The sequence below is a fragment of the Molossus molossus genome, unplaced genomic scaffold (assembly GCF_014108415.1).
Source record: "Molossus molossus isolate mMolMol1 unplaced genomic scaffold, mMolMol1.p scaffold_m16_p_1, whole genome shotgun sequence".
Lineage (NCBI taxonomy): Eukaryota > Metazoa > Chordata > Mammalia > Chiroptera > Molossidae > Molossus > Molossus molossus.
Window position 1 is genome coordinate 183,198,320 of NW_023425344.1, and position 14,512 is coordinate 183,212,831.

Genomic DNA, 14,512 nt, shown 5'->3' on the forward strand with positions numbered 1-14,512 from the left:
AACTACGGAATTAAAGCAGCAGCCACATCCAGACCGGTAGAAGAGGCGAGGGGTGAAGGCACGAGGGCCTGTGGCGAGTCGGGCTGGTCCCACACTCACGTGTGGCGGATAAAAATCAGGAGGATACCTTGGCTGGGAAGGTCCTTCCTGAGGACTGAGAGATCCCCGTCCCACACCAGGAGCCCCGCTCAGGGTTCCAGTGCCAGGAAGAGAAGTCCCCATAACTTCTGGCTGGAAAAACCAGCAGGAACTGAGGCTCAGGGTAGCAGACACGGCTGGAGCCCCAGGCAGCTCCTTAAAGGGCCCGCGCACAGACTTATCGGACTCTCTCCCTCTAAGCTTGGAGGGGAGGCAGCTCAAGGGGTACCAGAGACATACAGGGAAGAACTGAGCTGTTTGACACTGGAGCGAGGGCTGGAGAGGGGGCTTTCTCTGGGACAAATGTGCTGTCAGAGGCCTTTGTTCCTTTGGTGAGCCCTTCTCTGGGGGGGCAGACAGCCACCATATCTGGGAGTCCAGCAACCTAGCTCACACTGGTAGCCCCGCCCTGGTGACTCCCTGAGGCCCCGCCCCACCCAACTTTCAGGCCCACCCAAGCTGTTGCCACTTGCTTAACCATAGGATTGGCCTGTCTTGGATCCTGCTTCAGGTTTTTCCAAAATTCTTTCAAAGGAGCAGCATCTGGTCTCAGCTCGCCCCATACCGCTTATTAAGTAATACACAGAACAAACACAGGGAGGCAGCCAAAATGAGGAGACAAAGAAACAGGTCCCAAATGAAAGAACAGAACAAAACCCCAACAAAAGAACTAAGGGAAATGGAGATAAGCAACCTAACAGATGCTGAGTTCAAAATACTACTTATAAGGATGCTCAATGAACTCAGTGAGAACCTCAGTGAACTTAAGTGAGGGCCTCAAGAGCATAAAAAAGGACCAGTCAGAAATGATGGATTCACAGTCAGAATTGAAGGAGGCATTAACTGAAATAAAGAATAATTTACACAGCTTCAATAGTAGAGTATGTAAATCCAAGAAGCAAACCACCGATTTGGAATATAAGGAAGCAAAAAATGCACAATCAGAACCTCAAAAAGAAAAAAGAATGCAAAAAAATGAGGATAGTGTAAGGAGCCTCTGGGACAACTTCAAGCATGCCAACATTCGCATCTTGGGGGTGCCAGAAGGAGAAGAGCGAGAACAAGAAATCGAAAACCTGTTTTAAACGATAATGGCAGAAAACATTCCTAACTTGGTGAAGGAAACAGACATACAAGTCCAGGAAGCACAGAGAGTCCCAAACAAGATGAACCCCAAGAGGCCCACACCAACACACATCATCATCAAAATGCAAAAGGTTCAAGACAAAGAGAGAATCTTAAAAGCAGCAAGAGAAAGGTAGCTAGTTATCTACAAGGGAGTTCCCATAAGGCTGTCAGTTGATTTCTCAAATGAAGCTTTGCAGGCCAGAAGGGAGTGGCAAGAAATATTCAGAGTGATGAAAAGCAAGAACCTACAACCAAGATTACTCTATCCTGCAAAGCTGTCATTTAGAAACGATGGCCATATAAAGACTTTCCCCGACAAGAAAAAGTTAAAGGAGTTCATCACCACCAAACCGTTATAATATGAAATGATGAAGGGTCTTTTTGAAGAAAAAGAGAGAATATATGAACAAACAAAAGGGCAATGAACACATATCTATCAACAATAGAATCTACAAACAAAATGAACAGGTAGAACAGAAACAATCTCATAGATACAGAGAACATTTTGTTAGTTGCCAGATCGGAGGGGTGTTGGGGGAATGGGTGAAAAAGGTGAAGAGATTAAGAAGTACAAATTCATCGCTAGACTGACAAACCTCAAAGGGAAAGGGGTTGGGGGGTGGGAAGAAATAAACCAAAGAATTTATATGCATAACCAATGGACACAGACAATAGTGTGGGAAAAGGCAGGAGGGGGGCAGGAGTGGGGAGGAGGGGTCAATGGGGGAAAAATGTGGAACAGCTGTAATACATTCTACATTCAACAATAAAGATTTGAAAAAAAAAACACACAAAACACATCCCTTTAAAGATTCATTTTCAACAGCTGGCTAAGCAAAGCAAGTCAGTATGACGGTGAGGAAAGGATAGATGGGAAGACTCATTATATTAAATGATTTCCCATCTTTACCTTGCTCCCTTTTGCCAAAGTTGGCTTGTCTTTGGAGACTGGATGGGATTTCTCAGATCTTATGAAACTAGAGCAAAGGGATCAAGTTTGATGTGAATTAAATTTTAATAAGTTATTTTTCTGTATTTATGAGTTTGAAGTTATCACGCTTTAAAATTGCAATAATTCTTCCGGGCTATTCTATGGCCATTAGGCAGGTAACTTTGTTTTTGATATAGATGGGAAGCATAGACTAATTATTCAGAGATGACGTCTTCCCGTTGCAAAATCATAACTCTGATTTGAATGAAAATATCAAAGTTTTTGCGTTCTTGAGGTTTTATGCTCACGGACGTCCTTTAGCCAGAGGTTTGAAAAATAAAACAACTTCATCTTCTCCTTAAACAGGAATACAGCCAATCAATTTTTTAAATTTTATGCAAGGGCAAAGGAAGTATGCAGACAAAAGGTGCGGGCTTTCTCTGCATTATCATAATTAGGGCTGAACATATAGCAAAAGTTAGCCTGCTCTAATGCAATGATGTTAGAGACCAGTGATCTGGATTAAAACCTGGGATTTTCAGAAATTTTCTGGAACATATTTGTGTCTTTGATTCCTTGTCTGTAAAACTGTGGGTTGAGAGGATAATGTGAGACTAGGCATGCAAAAACATTCTGTAAGAGATATTATTTCTCATTTAGAATGTGCTGGCTGTCAGAAACAGCATTAGTTATACTTCGAGGGCAGCTTCTGGACTTTCTATTTGGAAGCCCAGCTCGAAGCAAAGGCAGCAGTTTGAGTTGAAGAAAAGAAGCTCACACATTCTTCTTTCCATTCGTGAAAGAAGTAACCTTGGAAACCAGGCTGGCAAGATCCCTTTCAGTCATAAAGCTTAGTTGCTTTTTTTTTGCCTTTCTTCGTAACGTTTGGGGCACCGCTATTTCTTATTTTTTGTTTTGTGTTCTCTCCACCTCGTTAACACAAACGAGAAAATTTCCTTGGTACTGAAGCCGCCCCCTCTGCCCACAGCTCACCCACTGTTTTCCCTGCATCGCAGTCGCAGCCCCAATAGTCCTCAAAGACAAAAACTCTCAGGAGGGGTAATCCTGAGACCCTGGGTTAGGAAATTGAGCAGGTAAAAGATGAAGGGTGTCCGATTCAGATTTAAAAGGTAACCCAAACCGCCAAAATTAACACCAACACACTTTCCGTAGACATAACCCTCGCGAGATATGTCTGCAAAGGGCGAGAGAAGCCCCCTTTCTCGCGAGAAGAAGGGGCGTCGGCGGAAACTAGGAAATGGCCCCCTAGGCGACCAGACACAACCCGTGGGCGGGGTCAGAGTTAAATCCGCCCCCTTCCGGCTCCTTTCCCCGCCCTCTAATGCTGAGGTGTTGTGCCCGAGGTGCAGGCAGTTGGGTTCTCTTGGTTCTTCTTGGCCGGTGCAGGGTCGTGTTCAAAGCCTCCGGAACGCGTTTGGGCCGGATTTGAGGAGAGGGGGCGGGGAGGGGCTTGCGGCCCCGCCCCCTTTCCCGCTCCTTGGCGAGCACCCTGGCCCGCCTACTCCCTCCGCCGGCCCCGGGGCCGCGTCCCCCAGGCAACTCCGCAGCGGAGGCCTGAGCTTCTGCTGGCAGGTGTTGGCTGCGAGGTCCCCAGGCACAGCCCGGTTCGTCCCCATGGTGGGTTTCGGGGCCAACCGGCGGGCCGGCCGCCTGCCTTCCTTAGTGTTGGTGGTGCTGCTGGTGGTGATCGTGATCCTCGCCTTCAACTACTGGAGCATCTCCTCCCGCCACGTCCTGCTTCAGGAGGAGGTGGCCGAACTGCAGGGCCAGGTCCAGCGCACGGAGGTGGCTCGCGGGCGCCTGGAGAAGCGCAATTCGGACCTTCTGCTCTTGGTGGACTCGCACAAAAAGCAGATTGACCAGAAGGAGGCCGACTACGGCCGCCTCAGCAGCCGACTGCAGGCCAGGGAGGGTCTGGGGAAGAGATGCGAGGATGACAAGGTAAGGACGAGTCTGCTCTCCTTAACCCCCATAGTTTCAGCTCCGCGGTGGGGGTGTTAGCCTGCTAGCGGTTGCCTTATGCCTTCCAGGATTGCAGCCCTGGAGGCTCCCCTTTACCGCTGCTTCTATCGGACTTTTCCTGGTTTAATCACTGCCACATTCTCCAATCCCTGCCAGGCAAACTGGCTGTAAGTTCTGGTTATCAAGAATGGCCTGTGTGTGGATGCCGCCTTTTCTCCAAGCTCAATAGCTGAGCTGGCAGTAGTCTTCATCTGGCCTATGTGGCCGCCTTATGTTCACAGATACACAAATCTGGAGACTGCCAGCTCTGGTATGGGTATTTTTGCCCTAGCCTTATGCCACGATCAATATTAATTCATTTATTTAAAGAATGGAGCCTCCTCTAACTTCTCTACTTATGGTAGTCACCATATATTTTTAAAGCAGTATGACTTTTCATAAATCTCTATAGGACAATGTATTAAGAATAAAATATTACTGCCTTTTTTGTGATCAAAAAGTAATGATAGGCTCTGGAACCATATATGTGCTACATTTGTGACTTGGACATAGTTAATCCAAAATCATGCACTCACCATAAATTGTTAATGAAATTAACCCAAAAGGTAGAATTTAAAAGTATTCTATGCAACAGAATCACCTGTCAGTGTTCTTATAGTTTTTGAAAGGAAATAAAAATGAAATTTTGTATGCTTAAGTAGCTATTATGGTTGGTATTTCATGCAGATGGAAAACCATCCAAAGTTTAAATTTAAAAAGTTTAACCCAGGCCGCTTTGGCTCAGCACTTAGAGCCTCAGCCTGAAGACTGAAGGGTCTTGGTTCGATTTCCAGTCAAGTGCACATACCAGGGCTGCAGATTGTATTCCCAGCTCTGGTCTGGGTCATGCCAGAGGCAACCACTCAATGTCTCTCTCACATTGACTTTTTCTCCCCCCCCCCCCCTCTATCTAAAAATCAATGGAAAAATATCCTCTGGTGAGAATTAAAAAAAAAAAGTTTGAAGCTGGACTGTAACTAGACCTGCTACTAAATAGTCTTTGTTCTCACTAACATAATGGAACTATATTAGTTTATGACTTATGCAACTTCTGTTGGTAGAACAGAGTTGTGAAAATTTCTGGGTGGGATAAGTAGGTACCTTTCTTTCTGTATGCTTCTTTGTTAATCTTCACATTGTTGTGTGTGTGTGTGTTCCTATTATAATTACAAGTTTTTACTTTGTATATCAAAATGATTTATAGTAAATCATTGTAAATTAAAATATCCATAAGCTTCCAATTTATTTATTGTCACCAGCCTCCACCTTAGTTTCGTTTCATGAAGATTGAGGCCTTCAGGTAAGTGCTCCTAGGTAACTCCCTCCACTTCACCACAACATAGACATCCTTTGAGAGGAGCAAGAGATCAGCAAATTTGTACACATACTACACACTGAACTCTAAAGACAAACATTCTCGCCTCGGCCGGTTTGGCTCAGCAGTTAGAGTGTCCACCTGTGGTCCAGAGAGACCCAGGTTCGGTACCCGCTAAGGGCATGTACCTCGGTTGCAGTTTGTCCTCGGCCGCAATTGGGGTCGTGCGGGTGGCAACCACTCGATGTGTCCCTTTCACATCTTTGTCTCTATTTTTCTCTCTCTCTCTTTCTTCCTCCCACTCTATCTGAACAAAAAAATGGAAAAATGTCCTCGGGTGAGGATAAAAAAAATAAAGACATACTGTTGGGTGGAGTAGGCAGAAATATATGAAATGTTGGAATATTTAAATGAGATCTTCGGACTTGGAATGGTTAGGTATTAATATTCAAGTTCTCTCCAATCTGAAAGGAAAGATAAATCTTTTCCAGTAATTTATATTCTGGATTCCATTTTTTCTATCTACTGGACTACAAAGATAAGTTTTAGTAGGTTTTCACTTTTACCTTCAAACACTTATAGGTGTCCCCTGTTCTAAAAATTTTTTATTCCCCTATATACTCTCTTCTCCCAGTGAACCAATTTATTTTCTTACTTCCTCTGCTAAACTCCAATTATTTGTGGTCTATAAATGCTTCATCAACTTCTTTTTTCATCCTCATCCTAATCTTGTTTTATTCTGTCAGCCAGCCTTTCCCTCCCTTTTCTGAAGCCATTCACTTGAAGGTCACAAGTGATAGTCTTCCTAGTCAAATCCAAAAAACATTTTTGTTCTCAATCTATTTAATTTATCAGTTTGGTTCTGTTGATTATCTCTAGCTTTTAGGAAACTCTCCCTTCTTGCTTCTATAATATAGAACTGTCTAGATTTGCTTCCTGTCCATTTGTAAAAGAATACTGCCATAGGAATTGTTAATAGGTAATCAAGAGAAAAAAGGAAAACCTTTTTGGGAGGGAAATGTTAAATTGTTTAAGTGGTATATCCTCTTCCTGGAGTATATAATTGTTACATGTTGTTGAGTCAGCTCTGATTCCTGGGGACCCTGTGAATGAGCGATGTCCACAATGTCCTGTCCTCGACAGCCCTGCTCAGCTTCTGTAGGCTCGTGTCTTATAGCTTCTTTTATGGAGGCTATCATTTCATATTTGGTCTTCCTCTTTTTCTGCTGCCTTCTATTTTTCTCGTAATGTGCCCAAGTAGGACAGCTTCAGTTTTGTCATTTTTGCCACCAGCAATGTTTTGGGTTTGATTTGCTCTACTTGTTTGTCTATCTAGCAATCCAGGGTATCCATAAAGTTCTCCTTGAACACCATATTTCAAATGAATCAATTTTTTTTTCCTATTAGCCTTCTTCACTGTCTAAGTTTGCATTTAGTAATTGGGAATACAAGGGTGTGATGATCTTAACCTTGGTCTCTAATGACACCTTTGCTCTTGATGATCTTTCCTAATTCGTCCATTGCTACTCCTCCAATTCTCTTGATTTCTTGGCTGTAGTCTCCCTTTGAATTGGTGGCTGAAACAATGTAAGCAAAATTTTAAACAATATCAGTGTCTTCATTATCTATGTTAGAGTTGTGTATTTCTTCCTTACTCATGATTTTTATCTTCTTGATGTTCAGATACAGTCTTACTTTGGCACTTTCTTCTTTCACTTTCATCAGAAGTTGTTATGAAGTCTCTAAGAAATTTATTAGTAAAGAAGCCTATTTAAGCCCTGGCCAGTTTGGCTCAGCAGTTAGAGTGTGTCGTCGGCCTGCGGACCAAACAGTCTTCAGGTTCAATTCCAGTCAAGGGCATAAACCTTAGTTGCAGTTTGATCCCTAGCCCTGGTCGGGGTTGTGTACGTGGCAACCAATTGATGTGTCTCTCTCATGTCGATTTTTCTTTCTCTCTCTCTCTCTCTCTTTCTCCCTCCCTCACACCCACTCTATCTGAAAATCAATGGAAAAAATATCCTCAGGTGAGCATTAAAAAAACAAAACAAAACAAAAAACTGGAATGCTGTTAGCAATATCTAATAGCTTCCACAACCACCTCCTCAGGTGCTGAAAGACTTTGCTTCTTTAAAATTAAATAAATATCCCAGCCAGAGTGGCTTAGTTGTTGAATGTCTACCCATGCACCAAGAGGTCACCAGTTCGATTCCGGTGAAGTCACATGCCCGGGTTGTGGGCCAAATCCCCAGTGCGGGGCATGCAAGAGGCAGCCAATCAATGTTCTCTCTTATTGGTGTTTCAATCTCTCCCTCCTTCTCCCTTCCTCTTTAAAATCAATAAAGAAAAAAAAATTTTTAATAAATAAAGAAATTAGTCTCAGTCAATTTGATTATAGATTCCTATTTTCATAGCCTATTTGTTATCATGGTACAGAAGAAAATAACAAAGCACACTAGCTGGGAAATGTTTTCCTAGGTATGTTGAATACTTTTATTTGTCTAATATTTTATGCAGCTAGTTTACAAATCTATATCTCTTACTTAACTATCAATTCCATATTTTGAGCTACCTATGGTATCTTTGTTGGAGTGCTTGTGAATGTTCTCGGAGTCAATGAGGAAGCTCTGAACTGGTCATGGAAAGGGGGTTATTGGTCTAGATGAGCTATAGATGAAAATTGTCTTTCAGAGGTGTTTACTTTATTGCTGCTACTCCCTTGATAGCTGGAAAAGTATATGGTAGGTTAAAAAACATTTCAAGCTTTGAAGTCTGCAAATTAGGTTATAGCTCAGTTTATAGCTATATGATTTTGGGACAAGTCATTTAACCACTTTGTGCCCATTTCTTCATCTGTAAAATGGGGATCATAGTACCTACCTAGGTATTGTACAGATCTGAGATCATCTTATTTTTGCCTTACCTCTAAGGGGGTATAGCTTAGAGAGGTGTATTAGTTTGTTAGGGCTACCATACAAAATACCATACAAGAGACTGGGTGGCTAAAAACAACAGGAATTTATGAACTTACAGTTCTGGAGTCTGGAAGACCAAGGTCGAAGTGCTAGCAACAGGTTGGTTTCTTCTGGGGCCTGTCTCTTTGGCTTGTAGATGGCCACCTTCTTGCTGCTTAGTCATCACGTGGTTATCCCTCTGTGCATGCACATCCCTAGTGTCTCTTTTTAAAAAAAAAAATTTATTGATTGATTGATTTTTAGAGAGAGAGAATGGAAAGGAATGACTGGGGAAGGAGAGAGAGAGAAAAAAACAACACCACCAATTTGTTCCACTTATTGATGTATTCATTGGTTGATTCTTGTATGTATCCTGATTGAGGATGACACCTGCAATGTTGGCGTGTGATGATGACACTCTGACCAACTGAGCTGCTTGCCAGGGCCATCTTCCTCTTAAGGACACCAGTCATATTGGATTAGGACCCCACTGTAATGGCCTCATTTTAACTTAATCAACTCTTCAAAGGTTTTATTTCCAAATGGGTTACATTCTGAAGTACTAGGGGTTGAGATGTCAATATATGGATTTTGGAGGAGCACAATTCTGCCCATAACAAGGGGAATCCATGACATACACACTACTTTTTCTCTCTTCTTTTTGTCAGAAAGGCCCTTTCTTCTTTTTCCTAGATATAGGGCATTTCTCTTACCCTAACTTGAATTTTAGCTACCTGTATTTTATACTGAAGCTGTGTGGTCTAGGTGGGCCAAGTCAAGCTCTTAATAAATAAAAGGAACTGTTGTAATGTAGAAAAAGTCCTCCCTCAGATTGTTGTTTTATTACAAATGCAAAAAAAAAAAAAAAAAAAAGAGTCAGTTTTGAGGTTTGAAGCTGAACAGCAAATGACCTCTTTTCCTTTTAACATTCATAATCTTCCCTGAGGCAGTATATACCTTTGGATTAATAGGGAAAAGGTCATGTGCCAGAAAGGAGAATGGGAAGTATAGCACTTAAAAAATATATATCTCTATATATCTATATTTATATCTATCTATCTATCTATCTATCTATCTATCTATCTATCCTCGTGTGTGTATGTGTGTGTGTGTGTACACAGTACTCATACATATACCAAATATATGTATGTAAAAACCCTGATTTATCACCATGGGCTTAAATCCTGGCTCTGCTGTTTAGTATATGTATAACCTTGGGCAAATTACTTAACTTCTTTGTGTCTCTTGCTCATTTGTAAAATGAGTACAATAATAGTTCTTTAATTTTTGTGAAGTTTAAATGAATAAATTCATTAAAATCCTTAGAACAATGCCTACCACATATTTTTAAAAAGTGTTCAATAAATGTGTTAGCTGTTGTTAATTATTCCACAGCTACTTCCTTCTTTCTGCCCTGCCTTCTTTTCAGGTTGGGACTCTATTCATGTTTCTGCCCAAGATCTAGTCCCAGCTCTAGCCTACCTGCCTCACCCTTTGCTGCTGTTTGCCCGACTTTTTTCCCTATTTTCTGGTCCATTTCTTTTTTTTAAATTTTTTTTTCCTTATTGACTTTAGAGAGAGAGGAAGGGAGAGGGAGAGAGAGAGAGAGAAATATTGCTGAGAGAGAACATCGATTGGCTACCTCCTGCACGCTCCTCACTGGGGATCGGGCCCACAACCTGGGCATGTGCCCTGACCAGGAATCGAAGCGGCGACCTCTTGGTACATGGGTCGATGCTCAACCACTGAGCCACACCAGCCGGGCCCTGGTCCATTTCTAGTTAGGCTTAGTTGACTCCTCCCATATTTCCTTGGTTGTTCCTCTGTAATTTGAGGATCATCCTTCTACAGTTCTTCTAATATGCTACACATAATTCCTGCCTTTGCCTCTCCCTCACTGGTCATAATCTGGCCAAATTTTAGCTGTAATTTAACTGCTACCTCAACTTATTCATAAACCATACATAACCCATACTTACTCTTCAAACTATATCCCTTTCCTACCTTCTTGGTCTCTATAAATAATGCTCATGCAATCGTTATTAAGACTGAGGTTAGAAATTTTGGTGTCATCTTTGATTCATATTCAGTAATTCAACATGCAGTTGAGATAATTAAGTTGAGTTTTAAAAAACATATCACTCAGGTGGCAGAATAGAGAGCACTGATTTGAAAGAGAGCAATAGGTTCCCAACTAGTCTCCTTGCTCTGGTCTCTATTTCTTTCAGTCTGTTCTCCCCCTTAAGCAATCTTTTTTTTCCCCATGGACTTTTTTAGATGGAGTGGAAGGAGGGGAGGGAAGGAGGGAGGGAGACACATCAATTGGTTGCCTTGCACATGACCCCAACCAGGGCCAGGGATCAAGCCTGCAACCCAGGTATGTGCCCTTGACTGGGAATCAAACCTGTGACCCTTTGGTCTACGGGCTGAAGCTCTAACCACAGAGCCACACTGGCAGTACCACAGCTTTTTTTATCCATTCATCTACTGATGGGCACTTGGATTATTTCCAGATCTTGGCTATTGTAAATAATGCTATGAATATAGGGGTGCATATATTTGTTCTAATTGGTATTTCAGGATTCTTAGGATATATACCCAGAACTGGAATTGCCTGGATCAAAAGGCAATTCCATTTTTAATTTTTTGAGGAAATTTCATACTGTATTCCACAGTGGCTGCACCAGTCTGCATTCCCACCAACAGTACATCCTAGCCAGCACTTGTTGTTTGTTGATTGATTGATGATAGCCATTTTGATACATGTGAGGTGATACCTTATTAGAGTTTTAATTTGCATCTTTCTGGTGATTAGTGACCTTGAGTATTTTTGTATGTTTGTTGTCCCTCTGTCTATCCCTTTGGAGAAGTGTCTATTCAGGTTCTTTGCCCATTTTAAATTGGATTATTTGTTTTCCTTTTGTTAACTTGTATGAGTTCTTAATATATTTTGGAAATTAACCCCTTAATCAGATGAATCATATGTTCTCCCATACAGTGGGTTCCTTTTTCATTTTGTTGATGGTTTCTTTTGCTGTGCAGAAGTTTTTTGGTTTGATGTAGTCCCATTTGTTTACTTTTTCCTTTGTTTCCCTTGCCCTTGGAGATGTATTGGCAAAAATATTGCTCTGAGAGATGTCTGAGACTTTACAGCCTGTGTTTTTTTCTAGAATTTTTTTGGTTTCATAACTTACACTTAAGTCTTTTATCCATTTTGAGTTTATTCTCGTGTGTGGTTTAAATTGGTGATCTAGTTTCATTCTTTTGTATGTACATGTCCAATTTTCCCAGCACCATTTTTTTATTTTTATCCTCACCCGCGGACATTTTTCCATTTTTTTATTCAGATAGAGCGGGAGGGAGAGAGAGGAAGAGAGAGAGAGAAACATGGACGTGAAAGGGACACATTGAGTGGCTGCCACCCGCACGACCCAACCAGGGCTGGGGACAAACTGCAACCGAAGTACATGCGCTTAGCAGGAACCGACCCCAGGTCTCTCTGGACCGCAGGCCGACACTAACCACTGAGTCAAACTGGCCAGGGCCCCAGCACCATTTTTTGAAAAGACTGTTTTTATTCCTTTGTATGTTCTTGCCTCCTTTGTCAGATAGTAATTAAGCATAATGTCTTGGGTTGATTTCTGGGTTCTCTGTTCTGTTCCATTGATCTATATGCCTGTTCTTGTGCCAGTACTTGCCTATTTTGATTACAGTGGCTTTGTAGTATAGTTGGATATCTGGTATTGTGTTCCCTTCAGTTTTGTTCTTTCTCAAGATTGCTGAGGCTATTAAGGGTCTTTTTTGGTTACATATAAACTTTTGGAGTACTTGTTCTAGATCTGTGAAATATGCCATTGGTATTTTAATAGGAATTGTGTTGAATCTGTAGATTGCTTTGGGTAGTATGGACATTCTGATCATGTTAATTCTTCATATCCATGAACATGGTATATGTTTTCACTTGCTAACATCTTCCTCTATTTCTTTCTTCAGTGTCCTATAGTTTTCCAAGTATAGGTCTTTTACCTCCTTGGTTAAGTTTATTCCTAGGTTTCTTATTTATTTATTTTTTGTAGTTTTGGCAATAATTAATGGGATTGTTTTTTTAGGTTCTCTTTATGAGAGTTTGTTATTGGTTATAAAAATGTCACCAAGCCCTGGTTGGTTTGATTCAGTGGTTAGAACGTCAGCCCGCAGGCTGAAGGATTAAGGGTTCTATTCCCAGTTAAGGGCACATACCTGGGTTGCAGGTTTAATCCCTGGCCCAGGTCGAGGTCATGCGGGAGGCAACTAATCGATGTGTCTCTCTCACATCAATGTTTCTCTCTCCCTCCCTCCCTCCCTTCCATTCCATCTAAAAATTAATGGAAAAATATCCTTGGGTGAAAATTAACAAACAAACAAACAAATTGCCTCCAATATCTGGATATTAATTTGTATCCTGCTACTTTGCCAAATTCATTTGTTAGATCTAGTAGTTTTTTGGTGGAGCCTTTAGGGTTTTTAATGTGCAATATCATGCTATCTGCGAATAATGTCAGTTTTATTTCCTCCTTTCTAATTTTGATGCCTTTTATTTCTTCTTCTTGTTTAATTGTTGTGGCTAGGACTTCCAGCACTATGTTGAATAAGAATGGTGAGAGCGGACATACCTGTCTTGTTCCAGATCTTAAAGGAAAAACTTGTAGTTTTGCCTGTTGAATATGATATGGGTTATAGGTTTGTTTTTTTTTCATATTTTGCCTTTATTATGTTGAGGCATGATCCCTCTATTCCCACTTTGCTGAGAGTTTTTATCAAAAATGGGTGCTGGAATTCATTGAATGCTTTTTCTGCATCTGTTGATATGATCATATGATTTTTATATTTTATTTTGTTAATGTGCCAAATCACATTTATTGATGTGTGGATATTGTACCAGCCTTGCATCCCCAGTATAAATCCCACTTGGTCATGGTGTAGGATCTTTTTAATGTATTGCTGGATCCAGTTTGCTCTTATTTTATTTATTTATTTTTAAATCCTCACGTGAGGATATTTTTCTATTTATCTTCAGATAGAGTGGAAGAGGGAGGGGGAGAGAGAGACAGACAGACAGACACTTCGATTGGTTGCCTCCCACACAGGGCTGGGGACTGATCTGCAACCGAGGTACCAGAATCGAACCTGTGACTCTTTGGACCGTGGGCCAGTGCTCTAACCACCAATCCAAACTGGCCAGGGCTGCTATTATTTTATTGAGGATTTTAACATCTATGTTTATCAGGTATATTGACCTATAATTTTCCTTCTGTTTATTGTCCTTATCTGATTTTGGAATTAGGATAATTCTGGCCTTGTATAAAGAGTTTGGAAGTCTTCCCTGCTCTTGAACTTTTTGGAATAGTTTGAGGAGAATAGGTGTTAGTTCTTCTTTGAACACTTAGTAAAATTTGTCTATGAAGCCATCCAGTCCAGGACTTCTGTTTGCTGGGAGTTTTTTTTTTTTTTTTTAATTACTGCTTCAGTTTCATTGGTTGTTATTGGTCTATTTAGGTTTTCATATTTTTCCTATTCAGTTTTGAGAGATTGTATGTTTCTAGAATTTGTTCATTTTGCCCAGGTTGTCCAATTTGTTGGCATATAGTTGTTCATAGTATTTTCTTATAATCCTTTGTATATCTCTGATGTCAGTTATTGATTTGCCTCTTTCATTTCTGATTTTATTTATTTGGGTCTTCTCTCTTTGTTTCTTGGTGAGGCTGGCTAAAGATTCAACAATTTTGTTTATCTATTCAAAGAACCAACTCTTGGTTTCATTGATGTTTTGTATTGTTGTTTTAGCCTCTGTGTTATTTATTTCTACTCTGATCTTTATTGTTTCCTTCCTTCTTCTTGCTCTGGGCTTTTTTTGTTGTCGTTCTTGTTCTTTTTCTAGTTCTTTTAGGTGTAAGGTTAGATTGTTTATTTGAGATTTTCCTTGCTTCTTGAGGTAGACCTGTAATGTTATGAACTTCCCTCTCAGGATGGCTTTCACTGCATCCCATA

General features: G+C 41.0%; 1 protein-coding gene across 2 annotated transcripts in view; it reads left to right on the top strand.

Moving 5' to 3' along the window:
- The first annotated feature begins 3,607 nt into the window (after window positions 1–3,607).
- Window positions 3,608–14,512, top strand: part of GOLM2 (golgi membrane protein 2) — a 97,474-nt gene continuing 86,569 nt past the window's right edge. Inside the window, exon 1 of one of the 2 annotated variants that reach the window (XM_036243755.1) lies at window positions 3,608–4,159. In XM_036243755.1, the coding sequence (XP_036099648.1) occupies window positions 3,833–4,159 (327 nt within the window). In that variant the 5' untranslated portion in view covers window positions 3,608–3,832. The remainder of the gene's footprint in view (window positions 4,160–14,512) is intronic. The other variant, XM_036243764.1, reaches the window with a different exon arrangement.